The sequence below is a fragment of the Arvicanthis niloticus genome, chromosome X, assembly GCF_011762505.2.
Source record: "Arvicanthis niloticus isolate mArvNil1 chromosome X, mArvNil1.pat.X, whole genome shotgun sequence".
Lineage (NCBI taxonomy): Eukaryota > Metazoa > Chordata > Mammalia > Rodentia > Muridae > Arvicanthis > Arvicanthis niloticus.
The window spans coordinates 17,126,648-17,149,564 of NC_047679.1; the positions used below are offsets into that span (position 1 = coordinate 17,126,648).

At 39.7% G+C, this 22,917-nt stretch overlaps 1 protein-coding gene across 3 annotated transcripts in view; it reads right to left on the reverse strand.

Moving 5' to 3' along the window:
* Window positions 1-22,917, reverse strand: part of Shroom2 (shroom family member 2) — a 139,770-nt gene that overhangs the window by 33,510 nt on the left and 83,343 nt on the right. For all 3 annotated transcript variants that reach the window (XM_076918656.1, XM_034485637.2, XM_076918657.1), the window contains exons 3-5: window positions 20,672-20,803; window positions 13,859-16,328; window positions 12,001-12,101 (exon numbers count right to left, since the gene is read on the reverse strand). In XM_076918656.1, the coding sequence (XP_076774771.1) occupies window positions 12,001-12,101; window positions 13,859-16,328; window positions 20,672-20,803 (2,703 nt within the window). The remainder of the gene's footprint in view (window positions 1-12,000; window positions 12,102-13,858; window positions 16,329-20,671; window positions 20,804-22,917) is intronic.

A 22,917-nucleotide genomic window follows, 5' to 3' on the forward strand; every position in this document is an offset into this window, starting at 1 on the left:
AGTGCTTCAGTGGACAATGATGTATAGGTGTCTCTTGAATTCCACTAAACGCTTAAATCTAAGAGAAAGGATTACAAGAGGTTATTAAATCTAGGTGTCCCAATACAAACACAGTGAAGACTTGAACCTGTATTTCTGATTGCAAAGCTCACACTCTTTCCAATGTTTTTCATGTCCACATAGTATTTTATGTATATCCTGGTATACAGTGGTGTCACCTCCGTGACATCCCCATCCTTGCCTTCCTCTCCCAAGGGGCTTGCACATGTTAAAATGTTAATCAAGTATTCTACTAACTAGGTATATCCCTAATACAAACATTTCATTTTCAAATGAAAAAAAATTAATTATAGAAAACTTAAATAAAAGGAACAAGTTTCCATATAATAGACCGAGTTGTCCTCTATTATTAAGCTTCAGATTTATATGATATAGTAGTATACTATCATTTGAATCTTAAGTATCTCTCATAGTCCTGTGTTCTTCCATTTCATAGTAGTGGCCAAGAGGAAGAAAGTTAAGTCACTAGGATTATATACTTGAAGGAGACTGTAGAACATCAGCTTCTTCTTCTTCCCCCTCTGCTTTTCTGCTACCATGAATTAAATGTTTTCCCCCATTATATCTTTCTTCCATGATGTGTTGCTTTATCATAGGCCTAAAAGTAATGTAACCAACCGTAGGTGGAAACTTCTGAGACCAAACAACCTTTTTCCTTTATAAGTTGACCACTTCAGTGATTTTGTTGTACTGATGAAAATACAGTCTGATATATATTTACCCCAGTTAATCAACCAATATTGGTACATTTTGAGACTGTTGCACTACATACTGTACTAATGAGGCACTTCAACAATCAACTAAAGGTTTTATATTATTTTAATAACATTTTATATTTTTATAAGTTATTTTATATTTTACTAATTATTATATACTATTTACTGTTCCTTTCCTGGCCTAGAATCCTAGGCAGGCACCACATTGTATATAGTGACTACATTTTCTTAAGCCCCTTTCATTGTCATGGTGCTATAACACTGAAAGTTTCTCCCTCTCCTCAAATGCATATGTTAAAAGCATAACCATGTAGACGTGGAGATATGTTCTTATAATCTGAGAATTTGGGATGAAGGTGTTGTGTAGCAGTTTACTAGGTAAGGACCTTCCATTAGAAGAAAACTCTTCAAGATGCAGAATACAAAAAGGGAGGTGAAACAACAGCATGTTCTAAGAGGAAGTAAAACCCTCCATCCTATAGGGAAGCTTGTTAAAACAAGATTAAAATAGATCTCAATAGCTTCAGGAAGTTCCTGGAACTGACTACATTTACTGGTCTCTTCCCTTTTCAAGAATGTAAAAACAGTAAAGGCTGCTGAGAAGACTCAGACAAGCCTGGAAGAAGTAGACAGTAGTTGAGCTTCCTAGAAGACTCTCAGACATACTGAGCTGCCTGGAAAGGACTTATAAATAACTGAGCTACCTGGAAAGGACATTTTCCAACTTGCTGCCTGTTAAGTTGTATAGTATGTTCCAGGTCTCCAGCTTTTATAAGTCATTACCCATGCTGGGATGGGCTTTGGTGATGTAGCTCTCTTTGAGACTTTTCTGTTCCTGTAAATAACCCCTTACCCACATTCCTGTAAGTAACCCCATTAAAACTCACTGGTTTGCCAAGTTGGACTTTGGCACTATCTGTACTTTGGTCTGTCATCAGATCCCTATCTGGGATGAGTGACATTTGTTCACATCTCTCAAGGAACAATGTCACACAGTAGAAGGTGAGGCAGGAAGATTGTGAGTTCATAGATAATCTGAGCTATAGTAAAACCCTTTCTCCAAAACCAACCATCCAACTGACCTTGGCCTCTTTTAAGAACTAGGAGGTCTAGTACTTGGGGAGTAAAAGTTCCTAAGAATGACTATCTCATTGGTGAGACTAGTGTCTTTATATGGGAACACAGAGAAAAAATGTTTATCTTTAGGCCAGTAAATGAGATCTCACAAGGCAACAAATCTGCTAGTGCCTTAACCTTCGACTTCAGCCTCCAGAATGGTTCGAAATACCTGGTGGTGTCTGCATGGCACTACATGGCTTTAATCCTGACACCCAGGAGGCAGAGGCAGGAGGATCTTTGTGAATGAGGCCAGGCACAGAGTGAGCTCCAGGTTAGCCAGGACTATATAGTGAGGCCATACTTCAAACAACAGGAATACTTGGTAGTAGAACCTTTTGATTGTGACTAGACACACTAGGGTGTGTGCACTTCAAGAGTCTATCTTATCTTAAGTCCACCCCTTCCCTTTCTGCTTTTTGATGGTATGAGGTGAGCAGTTTTGATCCTCTAGTCTAAGGTATTTTTGTTCCAGCATCCTGAATGGTGTAGAAAATAATTAAACTTCCCTCTTTTTTTGATACTTTTGAGGATTTTTCAGGTACCTGCAACATATTATTCATTTGATTTTCCCTTGTTTTAGAATTAAATTGTGTCTATGAATTTCTAGGTAAAGACTACAGAGGTGAATTATCGTTAGTCATCACCATACAAAGGGTACATACTGCTAACATGTCTTATTTCTATGGTATCAATCGAATCATGTGGTCAGTTTGTAAGCTTTCTTCATACTCTTCAGCCTTCATTCTTTTATAGGATGTTAACAGATGACAGAAGGCCTAGAGTTATGCTCCACCTCCTTGAGGGTATACAAACTGAACTTTACACTGCTATAACAAAATATCTGAAAAAAAAAACAACTTAAAGGCTTTATTATGGTTCATGGTTTCAAGGAGTCAATCCAAAATTACTCTGATTCCATTGCTTTGCTTTGAGCCTGAGTGAGGCAAAGTATCACAGTGGTCAACTACATGATAAAAGGTCAAAATACCACAGCACCTCTAGAAAACATGGTGTTATCACTGTCTAGCATTCAGGAAGCAGAAAGGAGGATTGAGACTTAGGATAAGATAGCCAAGGAGATAGTCAGGTGACCCACTTCCACCAATCACACTCAAAAGATTGTACCATCCCCCAGTACTCCATTCACTTGGTTAGAGCTCTCATGATTTAGTTACTTCCCAAAAGCCATCAACTTGCTACCAAACCTTTAGCATAGCAACTCTGGGGGATACTTTAGATTAAATCATGAAAGTAGAATGTACTCACATTTTGTCTGCATGATAGACTTATCTATTGCACATGCATTAATTTATTCATTCATTTTTGCAAACACCATGAATTTATTCTACATGTTGGCTGATATCCATCACTACTCTATTTTGTTGCTTCAAATGTTCCAGCTTTGTTCATTATAGGATTCAGGGGCCCTGAGATATGTCCTCATTATGGGTTTTGGGTTTATTTGTTTGTGTGTGTGTATCTGTGTGAGAGTGATCTCTTTCCTTTCCAATCTCTTTCAGGCTTACCCACCTTTGATATTCCCTAACCAGTCTTCAAGGTGGCCCTGATCCTTCCTATGGAATTAAGACTTAGGTGTGGGCTACATTTTAGAAATATATTCATTCTCATTCTCTCTGTCTTCATTTATAGCTGATTGAATTATTAGTATTAGATAAACATCACAGCATCAATTCACATTAGCTGTAAGTATTTATGTAGGAAGAAGGGTTTGATGGATGAGATAAATTAACAGAAGTAATCTTTTTAAACTAGTATCATTGTAAATCTACCCTTTAGTGTTAATTTTAATTAAATAATCTGAAAGGAAATTTAAAACAATTCTAGACTTATGGGTAATATTTTATATCATAAACAATATTATTTCCTTGGTTAGGAAGAAGAAAAACTGAGAAAAAACTGTTGCCATCTTATTGCACTTTCTAGCCCCATTTTAGCTGGTAATTCTAAATTGATTTATCATGTGTATGTGTGTGTGTGTGTGTGATATGCATGTACATACATGCCACAGCACATATGTGGAGGTTAGGAGAAAACTTTCAGGAGCTGATTCTTTCTTTTCACTGTGTAGATACTGGAAGTCAAACTTGACAACAAGTGCCTTTACATACTAAGGGTATCTCCCAAGTCTAATTGTTACAATTTTAAACTACATTAAAAAATAAAATAATTTTTGAGAACTTCATACATGCCCACAACATATTTTCATCATATTTATCTCCCATTTCTTTCCACTTAACTCCAGCCAAATCTACTTCCACTTCATACCACCCTCCCAACTTCATGCCAATAGAGAGCCTGACATCCATGAGTGTATAGGCAGCACAAATCAGAACTGGTGGGCTGTTTAAAAAAAGAGGACACAAAAGAATTCTTAAAGGACATTCATCATAAATTATTTTTAAAGAGAAAGCACTTTTATGGTATACAGGTTTCCATATACACATACCTCTTAGAGTAAGGCATAATTACCAGGATTTATAAAGATGTTCAACCCCTTTTATAGACTGTGTAGTAGATATTTTAAAGTCATTTTGCCAAAACTGTAAATAAATCTGCATTTATTTTTTGAGACACGGTCTCACTTTACTTCCTGGACTAACTTTGTAATTCATTATCTTCCCATCTCCATCTCTCAAGTGCTGGTCTTTTAGTTATGCTCTATATATTAAAATCCAAATTTCTTCTTAATCAAAATAAAACACTTACAAATTCTCTATGCTGAGATTTCTTTAAAATTGAGATAAAATTCACATCCCTTGAAGGATATAGTGCATTTGTTCTACTTAGTATTATTCAATGAATTATGCAACTACTGTTATCTAAATCTAAACCTTCATTGTAAAAGATTCTTCAGCCCTGCTAACTGTCTATGTTCCCCTCTTATTCCTGGCAAGCCATTAATCTAATTTTTTGGATTGACATATTCTGGATCAATTACACACAGGGTAGTATAAACTATGTGCTATTATTTTTGTGGTATTATCTAATATGTCTAAACATAAAACCTGTTTTATTTTCTCTGTTTGTATAGCTGTTAGTCTATAAACCACTAAACAATTTGACAAATTTATATGCAAACAAACTGCAAAGTCTATGTCAGCTTAATATGGAGGGTAATAGACCCTGCTATAAAAGGGCCCATTTCCTACTAGATAGAATGATTACCTGGTGAGTTTCAAGCCTTCATAACAAGACCTTATCTCAATGTAGCAAAACAAAAACAAAACAAAAGCACTGAGGGCTGTACTTGAGAAAAGCTGACAGAAACACTTCTCAGGCTACTATGGTCCCTATTCACACATCATCTCTCCTTGTCCTTGGCTTTCCTTCCTAAATATATAACATATAGCACTCTCAAATTGGAGTCAAGGTATTTCAAGCAAAGCCTGCTAGTGAGGCACGCTGTGATAGAATGTGCAATGAAAAGTAAACTCTACTGTGTGTTCAGAACGAAGGCTGCAGCACAGTCATAAGATACATATACCATGGGTCAGCACTGCCATAAACACTTCAGATTTCTTACCCATTTGACTTTTAATATGGTTTTGGTTCTTACATGTTCAGAAATCTTTTGTTCTTATCAAGGTTTTGTGACCCATATTCAGTTAGGTAACACAACCTGAGGTTATGACCCACAGCTTAAGAAGCTGGGATTTAAGGTAAACTTACAAACAAATGATAACACCCCTCCCCCATGTATGTACCTATAAAGCCTATGTGTGTTAAGGGAAGTCAAGAGATCCAATTCCTGTAGCTGCTTATTAGATAGCTTAGCCTCAATGGGCCTTAGCTTTCCTAAAGATCATCTACAGATCTAATAGTTTCATAGCTCTAGTATGCAAGGGCTAACATACAGAGAAAGTAGCAAAAAGGAAAAAGTCAGTCAAGCTTTCTTGCCTATACTCACAAGAAGCTGCCTGCTTCTAAAGCCTAATTTTAGTACTCTGAAAACCAAATGTTTATAAGGGTATTTCTAGATTGGGTTAATTGAGGTGAGAAGATCCACCCTATGTATGGGCAGTACTGTCCCATGGGCAGAATAAAAGGAGAAAGTGAGCTAAGCAGCATTAATTTCTTCTGATTCCTGATTATGGATACAAATTGAAGCTGCTTCACACTCCTGCTGTCGTGAGTTCCCTACCATTGAGAATAGTACCCTCCAACTATGAACCAAAATATACTCTTCCTTAAGCCACCTCTTCAAGTATTTTGTCATACCAATGAAAAGAGAAACTAATAATAGACACGGAAACAAAGTCTGTCCCTGCGTGGTGACACATGCCTTTAATCTCAGGTAGATCTGAGTTTCAGATCAGCCTGGTCTACAGAGTGAGCTCCAGGACAGCCAGGGCTACATGGAGAGACCCTGTCTCAAAAAACCAACCAACAAACCAGTCTTGAGCTTCTCTCTTTTTCCAGCAGTTGCTGTTTTTCTTTTGGGGATGATGGTCTTATGTCTGCATATACAGAAAGAGTGCTTCAGTTCAGAATTCTGCCTGGTCTTGTGAAATGGAAGCTCTGGCTCCTCATCCCTGTCCACCCTCCCCTATCCCTCTACTTTTAAGCTTAAGTTTCACCTTTTTAGCCTGACCCACCCAGCCCTGGATATATAATTACCTAGCACAGTCCTTTTGAAAAGGCAGGCTGCAATTGCTGGACAGCTAATTGAAGGCCAGGGACAATAAACATCTTCCCTAAAGCCATGAACATAGGGTAGAGCTCTCCCATAATCAATCTCTGTTACTTCCAAAATCCACTTGGCAGAAACTGGTTTTCTAAAGAGGAAATTGGTCTTCACAATAATTTCTATACACCAAGTTCCCTCCCAAGAGCAAACATCCAAAGTGGGTTTGCTTTGCTGGTTAATGTATTTTATATTAGAGCAAAATGTCTCTAAAGAATTCCCCCCCCACACACACACACACATGAATTCAGGTTTGTAGCTCTATAGGAGTAAGTTCTTTCCTTTTCTCCATCCCAATAAAATACAAGTCACTGGCAGAACAGCTGTGGTCTGTTTGTGAGGAGGTCAAATGTGAGGAGCAAAAACCAAATGGAGAATGTTAATTTTCTTATAGGGGTTAAAATATGATTGTGGAAAACAAGTCAGTTTAATGATTTCTTCTGAGACGCTTATATCTTCTCATCTCTGGAACAAGTGCAGGTAGTAAAGTCCATTTCACTTACTAACTTTTAACTAAATGTTAGTAATCTTTAGTAAAATTTCAACACAAAACATGTACTACCATGGAATGCTGATCAAGGACACAAAGAAGATTGGGCAGAAAACTATCCATTCATCTACTCAGTTATTCTTCCGTCTGTTCATTGACCATCTAGCATCCCCCAAACATACCTCCATCAATCTCTCATCTATCCATCCAAACAACCATCTACCTAACTGAGAGACGATGAGTTAGACAAACTCTTTGGTAGGCCATCAGATGAGAAACATCTCACAGCTACTTACTAAAGATGGTGAGCTTCTAAGATGGCTTGTTTCCTCCTCACCCTTCTAACCCTGAGAGATAAAAGCCTGACCTTGTGGACTTTCTTCCTGCCAGTAGGGTGCCTGCTGATAAGACTAGCTCAACAAGTTCAAGGACAAATAAGGACATTTTACTAAACAGTTGGGCCAACTAACCAGCCTATCTTTTTTTCAAACTCCCAAACTTAAATCAGGGGAGGAAAACTCTTCCGAGATTTTAAAAATCCCCAGCCCTTTCGTGAACAGACTGAATTTTTGATTTCCTGATTCCTCTCCTCCCCCAGGCTTTAGAAAGGGTCATTTTTCTCTGTAAGTCTGTAGCATAAACATGTTTCCTCACCCCCAATAAATAAATGCCTTTCAACTGCTGATTTTGTTTATGCTTGTTTGTTGCTACTTGTCATGCTCACGATTTTTCTTGCCTTTTACTTCTTTGACTGGCAGAGAAAAATGAATCTAATTGAAGAGCCCTAGACTATACTCATAAGGACATATCCATCCATAATCAACTCATTCATTCTTCTATCTGCCCACTCATCTATTCAGGTATCCAACATCCATCTACCTACCCTTCTCTGTATCCATCTACCCAAGGACTGGTTTATTTGTCTGTTCCCTCACCCATCTATCAATTCACCAGTGTATTTATTCATTATCCAGCCATTTATTTGGCACCTAATCTATATAAGAACTATGTCTGATAAACAGTAGTGAAAAACTAAAGTCCTATTCTTCCAAACTGCCTATCAGGAATGAGGAAAATGAAGAGAATCAGAGAACAGGACAATGGTGTGGAAATAAATCCATGATATTCTCTCCTCACTATCCCAATCGGCAGAAGACATCATTATTCACAATATAATGGGCATCTACTTTGAGGGTATAAGGAAAAACTAATTTTGGTGTCACAAAAAGTAAAACATGAGCAAAATGAAAGTAACTTAGTATGGCAATTTCTTTTTGCAAAAAGGGTGTGCTATGCCCCAGGATAAAGCTGGATGACTAGCAGCACACATGGCCTAGATGGCTTCAGTCTTTTATCCCTAACATAAGGGAGTGGGGTTGCCTGTTCCTCATTGGCTGAGGATTAACATTAGTGTCTACTAATGACTGGCTAATTTAGAAAGTAGTGGCATGAAACAGAAAAATAGGAAGAGAAAGGGTAGAAAGCATTTTAGGAATTCCAAGAAGCCAAATACACCTAGTCAAGCAAAATTTTCTAACAAAGGACTGAGAAAAGGGGTTCTGATGGAGGAAAGGACAGAAAATGAAGTAGACATCATGTTTTTAACCTGATGTTAAGAGAAATGTTTTATAAAGCGAAACTCTGGAAAGCAGAATTACTGAACAGAGTTGAGAGCTATACAATAAGGCTACAATTATACAGTATTCTGAAGCCCCCAACAACCATCTTGCTGCCCCATAAGCCACATATAAGACAGAAGCTCCTTTATTACTCTTCATTGTAAGTGCTTTCCCTTCATTTATGAGTGTAAGAAAGCTGACAAAGGAACAGAATTCACTAGCATAAAAGGATATGGAAAAAGCAGGGGTCTCTCTCCTAGTGTTAGGAACTGAATTGAGATCTCCTCCCAAATTAATATGTTGAAGTCTTCAGTATCTCAGAGTATAACTATGTAGGCAAACAAGACATTTAAAGTAGTGGTTAAGGAGAAATGAGGTCACTAGGGTGGCTGAAAACTAATCTGTTTGATGTCCTTGTAAGAACTAGATTAAGAACATTAGAGACCCACAATGTAAACAAATGAGGACATAGCAAGGAGATGGAGTCTACATACAAGACAACAGGACAACAGAGGAGTTGTTCCTTTCACTATATGTATTCCAAAGATGGAACTTAAGTCCACAGGCTTAGTGGCAGGGGCTTTTACCAGGTGAACCATCTCATTGGCCCCTGTGAGAACATGTTTTCCTTCTTTTAATGCTAGCCCTTAAGAAATCAGACACCCAAGTCAGTGATTGAATGCATTTTCAAGAAACAGACCCTGCTGGTTGTAATAAGCTTGAGTATTCAGCCTGAAATCCCAGAGAGCAGTGAGAACCTCTAGGAAATTATCTTCAGAACAGGGAAGACATTCAGAACAAGTGAGGTGGACTGCTCAAGACTGGCTGTGATGGAGGGGAAAATGACACTGGATTTGCCATTTTGTGGTCAGCCTTCCCAGCTACCCAGTGTTTTGTTTTCCCTTTAACCAGTAGACTCCTCCACTGATTCCTGATATTCCATGTACCTTTTGTTTGTTTGTTTGTTTATACTAGAGAAGGTCTTGTTATACAGCCTAGAGTTGGTCTTAAATTTATGAGCTCCCTCCTCAGCCTGAGTGCTGGGATTACAGGCACATGCCGAATTATCCAGCCCCCCCCCCCAAAAAAAAAGACTTACAATTATGTACTTTTTGTTTAGCTATAAACATTCATCTTTCCTTGCTAAGTGGTAAGGTCCTACAGGATTTTATATGCATACACAAAAAGATGTTATTAGCTGCATGTGATCCCTCACCCCTGAAACCCCAGCAAGTTCTGAGGTAGGGACATCAGCATGAGTTTGATGGCAATCTATGCTACACTATGCAGGGAGTTTCTGGGTGTGAAGTAACACTGTATCTCAAAAATTAAGAAATTTTTAAATTAAAAAAGTTGTTTCTATTTGATTTGGATGAATAACCAGCAAATAAAAAAAATACTGTGCATTTCAACATTTTTGTGTTGTCTAAACAGAGTGCAACAAAACCATTTTTTATTTCCAAGTATCAAATAGGAGATCAATAATTAATTTCTTATAGAGACATGTTTATTTAAACCTGTGTAGGGTCACTAGGTATCTTTACATCTCTGTATTATAAACTTTTACTTTTATTATTCCTTTTTCTTTCAGTTCACTGATATTTTCCCTGCATGTGTATGAGGGCATCAGAAGACAGTTGTGAGCTACCATGTGAGTTCTAGGATTTGAATTTGAAGCCGGGTCCAATGAGCCACCTCTGTAATGCCTTTATTTTTATTATTCTTTAATGTCTCAAGCATATTATTTCTTACTGACCCTCAAGAAATTTATTAGTAATCTCTAGAAAAAGCTGAAAATAAATTTTAATATTCCTATTTCAGAATTTCATTGGCTTGCCACTCTTACACTTAAACACATGGGGGTGGGGAGGAGAAAAAGAGGGGTGAGGGAGGTAGGGAGAGAGAAAGAGAGAGAGAGAGAGAGAGAGAGAGAGAGAGAGAGAGAGAGAGAGAGAGAGTGCAATTCTGAAAATTGCTAGGTTTGTAACTCAAAAGCAGATTGCTACTGGAACTAATTTTTCAGAGTAGTTAAGCAGTCAGCTGAAAGACACAGCCATGATAAATAAAGCAGAGGGCCCCTCCTCCCTTCATCCTATCCCTGTGAGCTCTGACACTGCCGCTGACATACATAATCACATGTGCACACACACCACATGCACATTATAGCTGTCTATAGTGACATTCTCTATACATAGCAGTGTGCTGCATCCCCCTACTCTGCACAGCTGGTGCTCAGCACGTGATTGACTCAGAATCCAGGAATAAAGCTCTAATTGTCCTCCTCAGACACTGCTAAATTCTGTAGGCGGATTATTCAGCAGCCTTTCTTACCCATGGGTACATCGGTTTAGCTGTGTAGACTGTTAAATAATTGCAGGGATTTCTGACGTAGGCACACAGAGTATCAATCTGGTCACCTCAGAGTCACATAAACATGTGATACTTTTGAATAGGGATAACAACAGTTATTGGAAAAACATATGAAACAAAACCCCACTACATAAAGCTCTTGAGAGCATTCATCTAAATTGGTTATTTCTGCAATGGAACCTTGAGCTTTGAAGTCAGTGTTTCATTTGCATATCCCATCAGCCACATAGGATGTACAAGGCATTAGAAAAATCTTCACTCAAGTAGACTGTGGTGCATGCTGATTTCTGTCCTTCCACTAGCCCTTGTAACACAGGGTTATATTACATCTGCAAATATACACTCTTCACTTTCCCCTTTCACAATATGTAAACATCTAATCAATATCGTATTCACAGTTCAATAGTTATCCACCCCAACAATCTGGAATTGATTGTTTCAGGCCACACCATAACAACATGGACCTTGTCTCTCTCTGGGGAGTCAATTGACTTCTATTTTAAAGCTCAGGTTAACTCATTAAATAAGCCCAATTTAGAAAACTTGGCCAAAATCCTCTGTGACAATTCTGAGACCATGATCCACAAACACAGCTGTGTGCCAGACAGTAAAAGTATCCCTTCAGTTAAGTACTTTGTTCAAGGACGTTAAACTGGACATTTATTTTGTCCCCATAAAGCATTTCACTAAAGAAAATTACAACAGGGATTTTTAGAACACTAAAGGGTATTTATTACTGCCATGCTTCTCTGGGCAGGGCTGAAGAACTCTCTCCTCCAAACTTTAAGATCTCAGTGACGGTGGAAACCACTCAATTAGCAAAACCCAGACTTACTCTGTTAACCTAGCACATTTACCTTCCATAAAGATGCTCACCCTCAACACAACTTTTTAGCAAGCCCAAATCCACCATTTACTTACTGTGGAGCAGAGCATCCCTCCTCAGCTTGTAGTGTACAGAGAAGTGCTTCTTTGTGGCCACCAGAGTCCTCTGCCTGCCTGTTTGGTTCAACAGGCACTTCCTGTGAAGAACAACACCATAAAACACGGAGTCATCAAACTGCCTGCATGCCTAAGACGCCTGTTATTACAAAACCCCTCATTTGTGGGTTCATTCACTTTGTGTGCCTGTCTCACAATGCCTGTGGTAAAGTCTGTTGTTGCAGACTTGAGACCTGGTTACAGGACATGGCTGTTTATTTCTGCAAGGCACTTTATTGAGACCACTGACCTAGGACCCCTGCATCTACTTCAATTCTAAGCAGGAAACAGAATTCCTATGTGAGAGCTGTTACCATGTGACACAATTGGCTAAAAGAAACACAATAAAAGACAGCTGGTCACAAGTCATTACTGTGAAACCTCACAGTCTAGGACTTGTGGGGGCTGGGATTCTTAATCCTAACTGAGAAGGCACAGAGTTCTCAGAGATCATACTGAACTGTGCATAAATCAGAGATCTAGAAACAGCAGAAACAAGTTCTCCCTAGGTCTGCATGGAGTTTCAGTACCAAATGCCAAAAGCAAACAGGCAACTATCCCTCCATGCACAACATGGCGGGTATTTTCTGAGAAAGCTACTAGTATTTCTTTTATAAGAAAATGAGGCTGTTAATACGGTACTATAACATTTCCCCTCACCCCCCCCCCCAGATCAGATACATAGATAAAGCACAGAGAGAAACAGAGGAAGAGAAGCACAGGAAAAGTGACTGACTCTGAACACTAAAGTACTGATAAGAATATATAGTTTTCTAAAAAGCCCAAAGTTAACTCAAACTTCAAAACTGTCACCTTAAAATAGTGTTAGAGGGCCTGGTATGGTGGACATAGTTCAAGTAAAATGATGCAGCCTAATAATCATGAGGCCCTAGATTATAATCCCAGCACTATGAGGGGAGAAACCGTGGATTAATGCATCACCAAATGCATTTTATCAGAGCAAAATTCTATAATCTCAAGTACTCAAAAGATTGAGGAAAGAGGACCACAAGTTCAAGATTTGTCTGAACTGCAAAATGATCCTGTCTCAAATAAAGAAAAATAAGGTAGAAAGACAATTGGGGGTATAGATCCATGGTAGACCAATTGTCTAGAAAGTATAATTTCCAACTCTAGGAACAAGGTGGCAGGTATAAATAGAATAAATACCAGATAGTAAATGACATCAATTTTCACATTTTATTCTTTGTAATCCACCCCACCCCATATCAATATTTAAAAAGTGGATGGGTGGGGTTTGCTAGCGAAATGGTTCAGCAGAATCCATGCTGCTCTTACAGAGGACTGGAGTTTCAGTTCTTAGCACCCACATTAGGCAGTTTACAATCTCCTGTAACTCCAGCTCTCGGGGATCTATCCATGGCCACTAGCACACATGTGGCATACAAACATACATAAACATGAAAATAAAATCTTGACAGAAATGGCCAGTGTATGTTGACACCACGCACCTATTTTCACTCCACTAGATAAAGCGACTGCTTCCTATAGTCTCCCAACACCTAGAGTTATTTGCTTAGCATGAGAATAGATACAAGCTAATTGAGTACAAAGATAGTGAGGTGAAAGTTAGGGAAGAGGGAGCTCAAAATATTTGTTTTTGCACAAATATGGCACTCAAAATCATAGTGCTGGAAGCCATTTCATCCCTTCATCTTTCAAACTAGAAATGACATTCTTGCACCTTAGTGAGCCATCATATATATTGGATATGCCCTAAGAATCTTAAGGTGGTGCTCAGTGCAAGCTAAGTTATGGCTTATTATATACTGCATACCTGTGAGTAGTGATCTGTGGATGGTGATGAACGAGACCGTTCATGAATGTACTGTGGCCTCTGCTGCTGATCTAGTCCAGCATCCAGAATATCATCTGCTGAATGGTATCGTCCAGAACTCCTGGCTTCCAGAGGTTTCCTCTGTTCCTTCCAAGATGCTTGATATTCTGCGAAGGTTCCAAGCCTTCTGGGTGGGTTCAATTTCTCTGAGGCCTTTTCTACTTTTCTGTCATCACTGAGGATCTCTCCACAGGAGGTGGCCCGTGATCTCTTCTGGAACCAGGGCTCTGTACTCTCACACTCATGACCCCCCATCTGTGGCCTCTCAGCTTTCTCTCTTGGGAGCCCACAGAGAGCTTGCCTATGGCCTGGCTTCTGAAGAAGAGATTTGCTTGTTTCCTCAAAAAACTTCCACCTGTCAGCAAATGTACCCACAGTATCCTCAGGTGTCCTGACAGTAGGATGAGGACGTTGGTCCCCTGAGAGCCCCACTTCATTCATTTTCTCTGGCTCAGAATAGGACTTTAGTTTCTGCTCTGCTGTGAACCGTTTCCGACCTCCAATTCGAAGAATGTGGGATACACCACCTCCAGAAATGGGTGGCTTGGCCAGACCTGCCTCACAGAGGTGTGGGGCCGAGTCTGGCTCCCCAGGGAAAGAAGATAAAGAAGATGAGGCAGTGTGGTCACAAGTCCTATGTTCTTGTGGTCCTGAATACTGATCTGTTGGGGTGGGATCTAAATCTCGGCGTTGGAAAGAGGTGGCCTTCAGAACACGTGTCTGGGCCTCCTTCAGGTGCTCTTTATAGGTGCTGGGGAAGGAACCTTCTGGGACAGCCCCCACATCAGCTCTCCAGTCTCCAGCACAGTCTTCAGCTTCACTGTCTCCAGCTAGTGTCACTGTGCTTTTGCTCTTCTGCAGCTTTGCTCTACGCATTTGGATCTCATTCCTCAGTGTTGTGGCAAAACGGTCACTCCTGCGTGTGGGTTTACCCACCTGGGCATCAAGCAGTGGTGGCTTCTCATTTCCACAATCCTTGCTGTTCCCAGGCCTCCATGCACCATCTTGGGTCAGAGAGTGCAGCATGGGTGTCCTCTGACGAGAAATTCTCCCACTCTCTCCATCCACTAACTTCAAGTCATTGCCAGGACACTGAAGACCAGCTCTCACAGTGTGGCTGGCTCTAGGAGGCTCTTGGATTCCTGAGCAGCAGCCTTCAATCCCTGCATTTAACTTGTGATAACCCTCTCTTTCATGAGAGGCCGGGGTCTCCTCATGCTGCTGTAGGTAGCCCCTCTGGCCTACTGGGCGTAAGAGAGGATATTCAAGGTCCACAGGAGTTGTGTCTGAATGCCAATAGTCACCTCGGGGTATCACAACCTGGGCACTCCCCTGCACAGGCTGCCTGGAGGACCCAGAAAAATAGTGGCTTCGCCCTCTGTCATCTAGCTTCTGGCTAGTAGAACCAGGCCACCTCACCTGAGCAGGGTTGTCATCCTGAGATGGTTCAGGAGGCTCCTGCAGATATCCACCAGGAGTTATATGAAGCAGTTCCCTTGGTGATGAGGGGACCCTTGGGCTCTCATCACTGCACTGCTGTGGGTGCTGGCTCCCATGGTAAGACTTCAGAAAGTTCACATCGGTGCTGGACAGGGAGAACTGCAGCCTGCCCGGAGCCCCTGAGGGTCTACCTGCCCTATCATCAGAGCATAGCCAACGGCAATCTAGGTGACCTTCTGGCTGGTAACCCACATTTCCTATTTCTTTGCCACTGTTTGGGTGTGCGAGCTTCCACTGTCGATCAGTAGTTTCCATTCTGCGGTCTCCCCGTGGTTGCACGTAGGGCAGGGTGGTAAAATGCTGCATGCTGGTCAAGTCTGAGAATGGAGGGCCCCGTGCCTTTTCATGGCCCCTGGCTGCCACAGCAAAGCTATCACTGCGCAAAGGAAGTCCAAGAGGTGGGGGAGAAGGGGCTTTTTTCTTGTCAGGTACATACCACACAGGCCCAAAATTGGATCTCCCAGAAGTGCCTATTTTGGGCTCAACATTATCCTCTGGCCTTGGGCTTTTACTACTGCTACCACGAACCCTAGGTATGAAACACGATGGCCTGTCCTGCAGTCCCTGAGGATCACCTGTAGACTGGCTTTGTCGACTGCTGCCTGGCCTGGAGGCCTCCCAAAGGCCAACTTTGTAGAGAATGTTCTCAGTGGAAGAGGCATCAGCCTTGGGCAAGGTGTGGTCAGGGGTGCTGGAGCAGGTGGAAAAGGAGCCATAAGCTGAGTCTCGCTTGCTGTGGCCACCCAGGTGGTCAATGCTGCTGTTGGACTTGGCAGATGAGAGGTGTCCAGATGGGTAGAGTTGGGAGCTGTGGTCCAGGCTGTCTATGCTGCCCATGGAGCTGAAGTGGTCAGAAGTGCGCTGTAGGCTTGTGTGCTCCCATGAGCCAGATAAATCATGGGAGGAAGAACTATGAGGAGAAGAAGCACAAAGAAAGGTTTGCAAAGAGCAAGGTTTGAGGATAACAGCATTGTAAGTATAGCTGGTCCTCCTCAGAGGATACTCAACAGTAACTGATTGAAAACTGGGAGAAAAAGGCATTTTTGAGGACACACTAAAAAGGCTGTCAAACTACTGAGTGACTTTTAAAAATCCTTTTCAATGCTACTACATTTTCTTAACCTAATGCCCACAGTGATGAAGGCAGTGCCTGAATTAACATTTCTATGGTCCTTCATTGGTTAAGAGCAAGGATTGGAAAATGACAGCTCATGAACTAAGAATGATTCTTAGCTCTTTAAAAAAATCTTAAATTTATTTTTTTATTGTGTGTGCATGCAAGCATGTTTCATGGCATGTAAAATGTCAGAGAACAATGTTTATGGAATTGTTTCTTTCCTTGTGCCTTTCTATGGGTTCTAGGAATTGAGATCAAGTCACCTTGCACTGCAGGCACTTTTACCTACTGAGCCATCTCATGAAATAATTTAAACAGACTCATAAAATCTGATGTGAAGGAGCGGTGGCGCAGCGGCTTAGGCAGCTGCCTGCAGAGAGGGTGAGCCCGCACCCTCTGCTCTTTCCCGGTTCGAATCCCGCTTTCCCCGTGTGACTCTGCCCGAGTCTCATGGGGAAAAAAAATCTGATAATGTTGAAAGAATTAAAACTCTTCCAATTTAGCTGGTTGTGATGGCAGACACCTTTAAACCCAACATGTGGCAGAGGCAGGAGGATATGAATTTGAGGCCAGCTTGGTCTCATGAGCAAGTTCCAGGACAGCAGGACTATGTAGTGAGACCCTATCTTGGGGAAAAACAAAAACAAAAACAAAGAATCTAACTTACAAAAATCCAGGGCCAGAAGGATTCAGTGCAGAATTCTATCAAAACTTCAAAGAAGAAACATCAATATTCCTCAAATTATTCCATAGCAAAGATATTTTGAAATTCTTTTTATGAAGCGAGTATTACCCTGATACTAAAACTGGACAAAGACTCAACAAAAAATTATTTCTAAAAGAACATGAATGCAAAAGTTCTCAATAAAAATATTTGCAAACCAAATTAAAAAATATAAAAAAGATTATCCATCGTGACCAAGTCACCTTCATCCCAAAGATGCAGGGATAATTCAACATACATAAATTATTAAACATAATATACCTCATAAACAGACTCCAAAAAATAGAAACCACATGACATCTCTCTCATTAGATGTAGAGATCTTTGACAAAATTCAACATTCATTGTTGAGAAAAGTCTTGGAGAGTCTGGGAACACAGGGGATATATAATAAAGGCAAGCCTGTAGCCAACATCTTCCCAAATGGAGAAAAACTCAAAGCATTTCCACTAAAATCAAGAACAAGACAGGACATCTACTCTGCCCTACTCTGTTCAGTATAAGACTTAAAGTCTTAGCTAGAAGGAGATATAGGGGATACAAATAGCAAAGGAAGAAGTCAAAGTAACCTTATGTGCAGATGACAGGATTTTATATATAAAGACTCTAAAGACTCTACAAAAAAACTCTTATAGGTGATATGTGCTTTACTAAGTAGCAGGATGTAAAATTAACATATAAAAATCAATAGCCTTCCTATATACAAACAGGAAACACATACCAAGAAATTGGAGAAATCACTCCATTTATAATAGTGTTCAAAATAAAATGAAAAACCCTTAGAATAAATCTAAGAAAGTGGAAGGCTTGTATCATAAGTAATTTAAGACAATGCAGAATGAAACTGAAAAGGGCACCAGAATATGGGATGGCCTCCTATGCTCACGAATTGGTAGGATGAATACTGTGAAAATGGTCATTCTACCAACAGCAATTTACAGACTCAGTGCAACCCCCATCAGAATTCCAAAAAAATTCTTCACAGAAACTGAAAAAACAATCTTAAATTCACATGAAAATATAAACACCCAGGATAGTTAAAATAATCTTGAACAACAACAAAAATGCTGAGGTCTTCATCATCCGAGATTTCAACTTGTGCAACAGAGATATAGTAACAAAACCACATCACAATAGTGATATAAAAGCAGACACATTTATCAATGGAATAGAACAGAGGACCCACATATCTGCCCATATTCCAATAGCCACTTAATTAGTGAGAAAAAGGCCAACAAATCTATTAGAGAAAAGACTGTATCTTCAACAAACAATGCTGGTCAAACTGGATAGTTACAAGAATAAAACTAGAGTCTTATCTCTTACTCTACATAAAACTCAATTCTAAATGGACCAAGAATCCTAACATAAGCCCCAATACCCTGAATCTGCTAGAGGAGAAAGTAGGGACTATGCTTGAACCCATTTGTATATTTTTGAATAGCTAAAGGAACAGAAAACAGAGTATTTCTCTTTATTTACCTAAGATAATTATAAAAATTCCAATTCAATTTATAAAGTTTTAGAGAAACACAGCCATGCTCTTCTTTCTACATCTTGTGTTACAACAGCTAAGTTGAACAACTAACAAAGCCAGAGAAAATAGCCCCTTATAACAAAGGAGGAACTATGAAGCACATTTTCACCCTGTTTTCTTGCTCAGTTGAGAATCTGTGGTTTTTCAAAATAAATACCATTCAGTCTGTTGCTGTGAATATTATGTAATACTGCATTTGAGAAGTACTTCCTTTATATCACATAAGCACTATACTCTGCAATCTGTTATCAGGCATTTACTAACAGCCTCAATTAAATCTGAGGTGGTTATAAGAAGAGGAATTGCTGACCAGGGAATATAACATTGGTAGAACATGTGCCTAGTATACAAAGGGCCCTGGGTTCCATCTCTATTTGGGGATGGGAGAAGGGAACTAGGTGTGGTGGTGCACACCTATGATCCTAGTACCTGAAAGGCTCAGGCAGGAAGATGGCCAGTAGTTCAAAGACAGTTTAGTCTATTTAGCCAACCAGACCAACCAGAACATATATAGTGAGACCTTATCTCAAAAACAAAAAGGATGAGTAAGTTGGGAAAATAGTGGGGAGTGGGAGGTACATGTTTTCTCTTACGCAGAATGAAAGTGTGTGTGTTTGTGTGTGTGTGTGGGGGGGTACTGGGATGGAAAAAATGGCTAGTAACTAAAGGCAAATATGAGCAAAGTACAAAAATATATGTGTATTAAAATGTCATAAAGAAAACCATTATTTTATATGCTAGAAAATATAATCAGAGGACTAGAGAAGTGGGTTGGCATTTAAGAACACTTACTACTCTTACGGAGGAACTTTGTTTTACAACTGTCTGTAACTTTACCTCCAGGGTTCTAAAACTTTCAGGCCTCTGCAGGCACTGCACTTAAGTACCAAAATCACACTCAGACACACGGACACATTGTTAAACAATGATAAAAATGTCTTCTAAAAGTAAAATGAATAATTTTTTTAAATTAAGAGAAAATTTGGACACAATGTGATAGCACATGCTTATAATCCTAGCACTTGGGAGTTAAAGGGACATGAAGATCAAGTCCAAGGCCAATCTAGTTTGAGGCCAGCCTGATCTATGAGACCCTATCTCAAAAAGTAAAACTAATACATAATAAAAAGTAATGAAAATGTAAAAGTTATTAATATTATTTCCAAACACACAAGACATGTATGTGTGTATATAAGCATATATATATATACAAAAATTATACTTGTATGCTCATACTTGTATATTATACATACTGGACTACATGAACATACATACATACATAAAATAACATGGATGCATATGTGCACAAATACATTTAGCCACACATGCACAGCTATACACAGGCACAAATGCACACAGGAAAAAAAAACAATTAATATAGCCATGATGAATAAACACATGCTAAAACCATACCAGCCATCATTACTATCATCTTCCATCAGAATACATGAGACATTTAATCACTAGCATTTGTAGAGTACTGAAGAATAGATGTAGACACAGTAAACTCTCCCCATAAATATCACCTGCTTGTCAATTCATAGAAATACCTGCTAGATTCAGAACCACCAACTCCTTGATGTCACACTCGACAGACTCAAAGGATTCTACAAGAAGTATAAAAACTGAAGCTTCCTCAAGAAACACAAGAGAGAAAAAAAGTTTGTTTATCCTTTGTCTTGCCACTTAATTTTCTACTGTTTGTTTTCTATTGTCAGATGTTTTTGTGCCCAGTGAAACATTCAGTTCAAACCCTAATTGAGCATCAGTAGCCTTGACTGTTTTGAAGTCAAGTCCCAAAACTCAAGAGAATTTCTGAGTACTCACAGAATGTCATAGTTACATAGTGTCTGGTCTTGGGGAAAGAGTACCTACCTAGCCTGGTGCTGGCTCTTCCAGGAAGGGGAACCACTGGTGTTCAGAAACAATGAGGCTGCTGGCTCAGGGTGGACATCAAAGTACTTGGTAGCATGCCAGGAGTGAGGCCTCCAACTTGAATCACTTTTCCTGGAAAAGAATGCAGACAAAGGGACTTCACATACTTCTTCCTGTCCAGGACAACAGCAGGACCCAACAAAGGAAACTAATGGTATCTGCTGCAACCCAACACACGTGGCTTACAGCTGCTTTCTACTATATATGGGCATGTACATTAATTCAGACGGCTGCTAATGACCAAACTGCCATGATACAGAGTGGGAATCATAGGTTCTAAAATCACCAGTCTTTTAAATTTATTCCTCCATAAATAGATAAGATTGTTGTTTGTCAGTTAGAGATGTTATAAACATTTTTGAGACTGGTAAGAAAAATGAACTAGACTGACTAAAAGTGAGGGCAGAGAGAAGGGAAAATATGGCTAAGGAAAGAAAATGCCTCACTTATTTGCACCTCCATATAGAATAACTTGAGATACTAGCTGAGGCCATGGGAGAGCAATGTCCATGAAAACTACTTATTAGTAAGCAAATTCTAAAATAGTAGTAAGAAAATTTTTTAACAAAATGTGTATTAGATTTAAAGTGGCTATAATATCGTTGCTACCCACCCATTAGTTGTATTTGCACTCCTTCCCCTTTGGTGTGAGCTAGAGTAACCAGCAAGTAACAGAATGGAGGCAGGTGTATTAGCTCTTGCCTATAATCCCAGCACTCATGAAGCTGAGGCAGGAGTACTGGTCTAAGTTGGAGCCTAGCTTGGGCTACATAGTAAGTTTCCCAGCAAGCCTGAGTTCACTACATAAGACCCCACTTTTTTCTTAAATAAAGATAACAGAATGGGAAGAAATATCATTCTTGGGAATTTGAGCATGGTTGTAGGAAACCTGTAACTTCTTCCTGGTTGTTTTACATTGGTTTCTCTGAAGAAAGCCTTGTAAGAGTCATTAGTTAGCATGACAGAACCAGAGCCTGATACTATGGAAGAGGGCTTTCCACCATACTTAGCATGATGTTTGTGTCCAAGGTAGCCAGAAGTTCTCCAAGGCTAGAGTGAATAAATAGACTATGAAAAGTAAGACAGAAACGAATCTTTAAAAAGTGTGTACAGATAATGCACTATGTTCTGTGAGTGCCATGAAGTATCCAGAAGGTTCTTAAAAGCACAATACACAGGGCTAGCAAGCTGGCTCAACTGGGAAAAGGCACTAGCCACACAAAACTGAGATCCTGAGTTCCATCCCCAGAAGCCATATATAGATGGAAGAACACTGATAGCTCAAGGTTTTCCTCTGGCCTCCACAACTACACAGCACACATACACATCATACACACAAACACACACTGATAATAACACTATTGATATTTAAAAGACAATGCATAGGGAGAGGTGTCATTTTCAGTATGTCGTCAGCAGTTGAGATCTTACTGGGACACTTTCAAGTAAACCAATGAAGACAAACAGTAAGAAGGGGTAACTGAAGATTACAAGAATAGTGGGGATGTCAAGAAGACTTAGGGTCACTGTGTTGATTGGGGCTTTTAAAAAAATAAACAAATGAAGATATATAGAGAAAAGACATACTCCTATATGCAATCACTTAAGATTCCAATGCCTACCAGGGACAGTAAAATTTTCCTAAAGTGCATGTGACTACTTCCATATCCTCTGAATTTACTGGTATACCATGAACACATTTTGGAATCAGGTACATCAGGCTAGTTAGCATTTCAGATGCTGAGAAACAGCTGGGGTTGTATTAATAAGAAACAGACAGTATCTAGAGGCTAGCTGGCTTGTCATTCACAATCCTGAGTGAGGAGATGGTGTGTTCTCTGATGCCACCTACTGGCCCACTAGTTCTACCCATTTTCAGGTGACAAGAACATTTGAAATCCACGTACAAATTAGGCTCTCCTGTTTCCTCCCATGCATGGGTTTAAAACCAGTGGTCCCTAGTAATATGGGTGCAGGGAGTAGGACAAGATATAACCCAGTGTATGCCACAGCAGAAGAGACAAACAGACTGAAGTGGCTAATAGCACTAGTTTGTACCCAGAGTCTAGGTCAAGCAAAGAGCAAGAAAGATATTACTGTTGATACTCTAGTAACTTTTCCTGAAATCAAGTGCCTTAAAATGTACAACACACTGAACTTACTTCATTAAAAAAATAATTTCACGT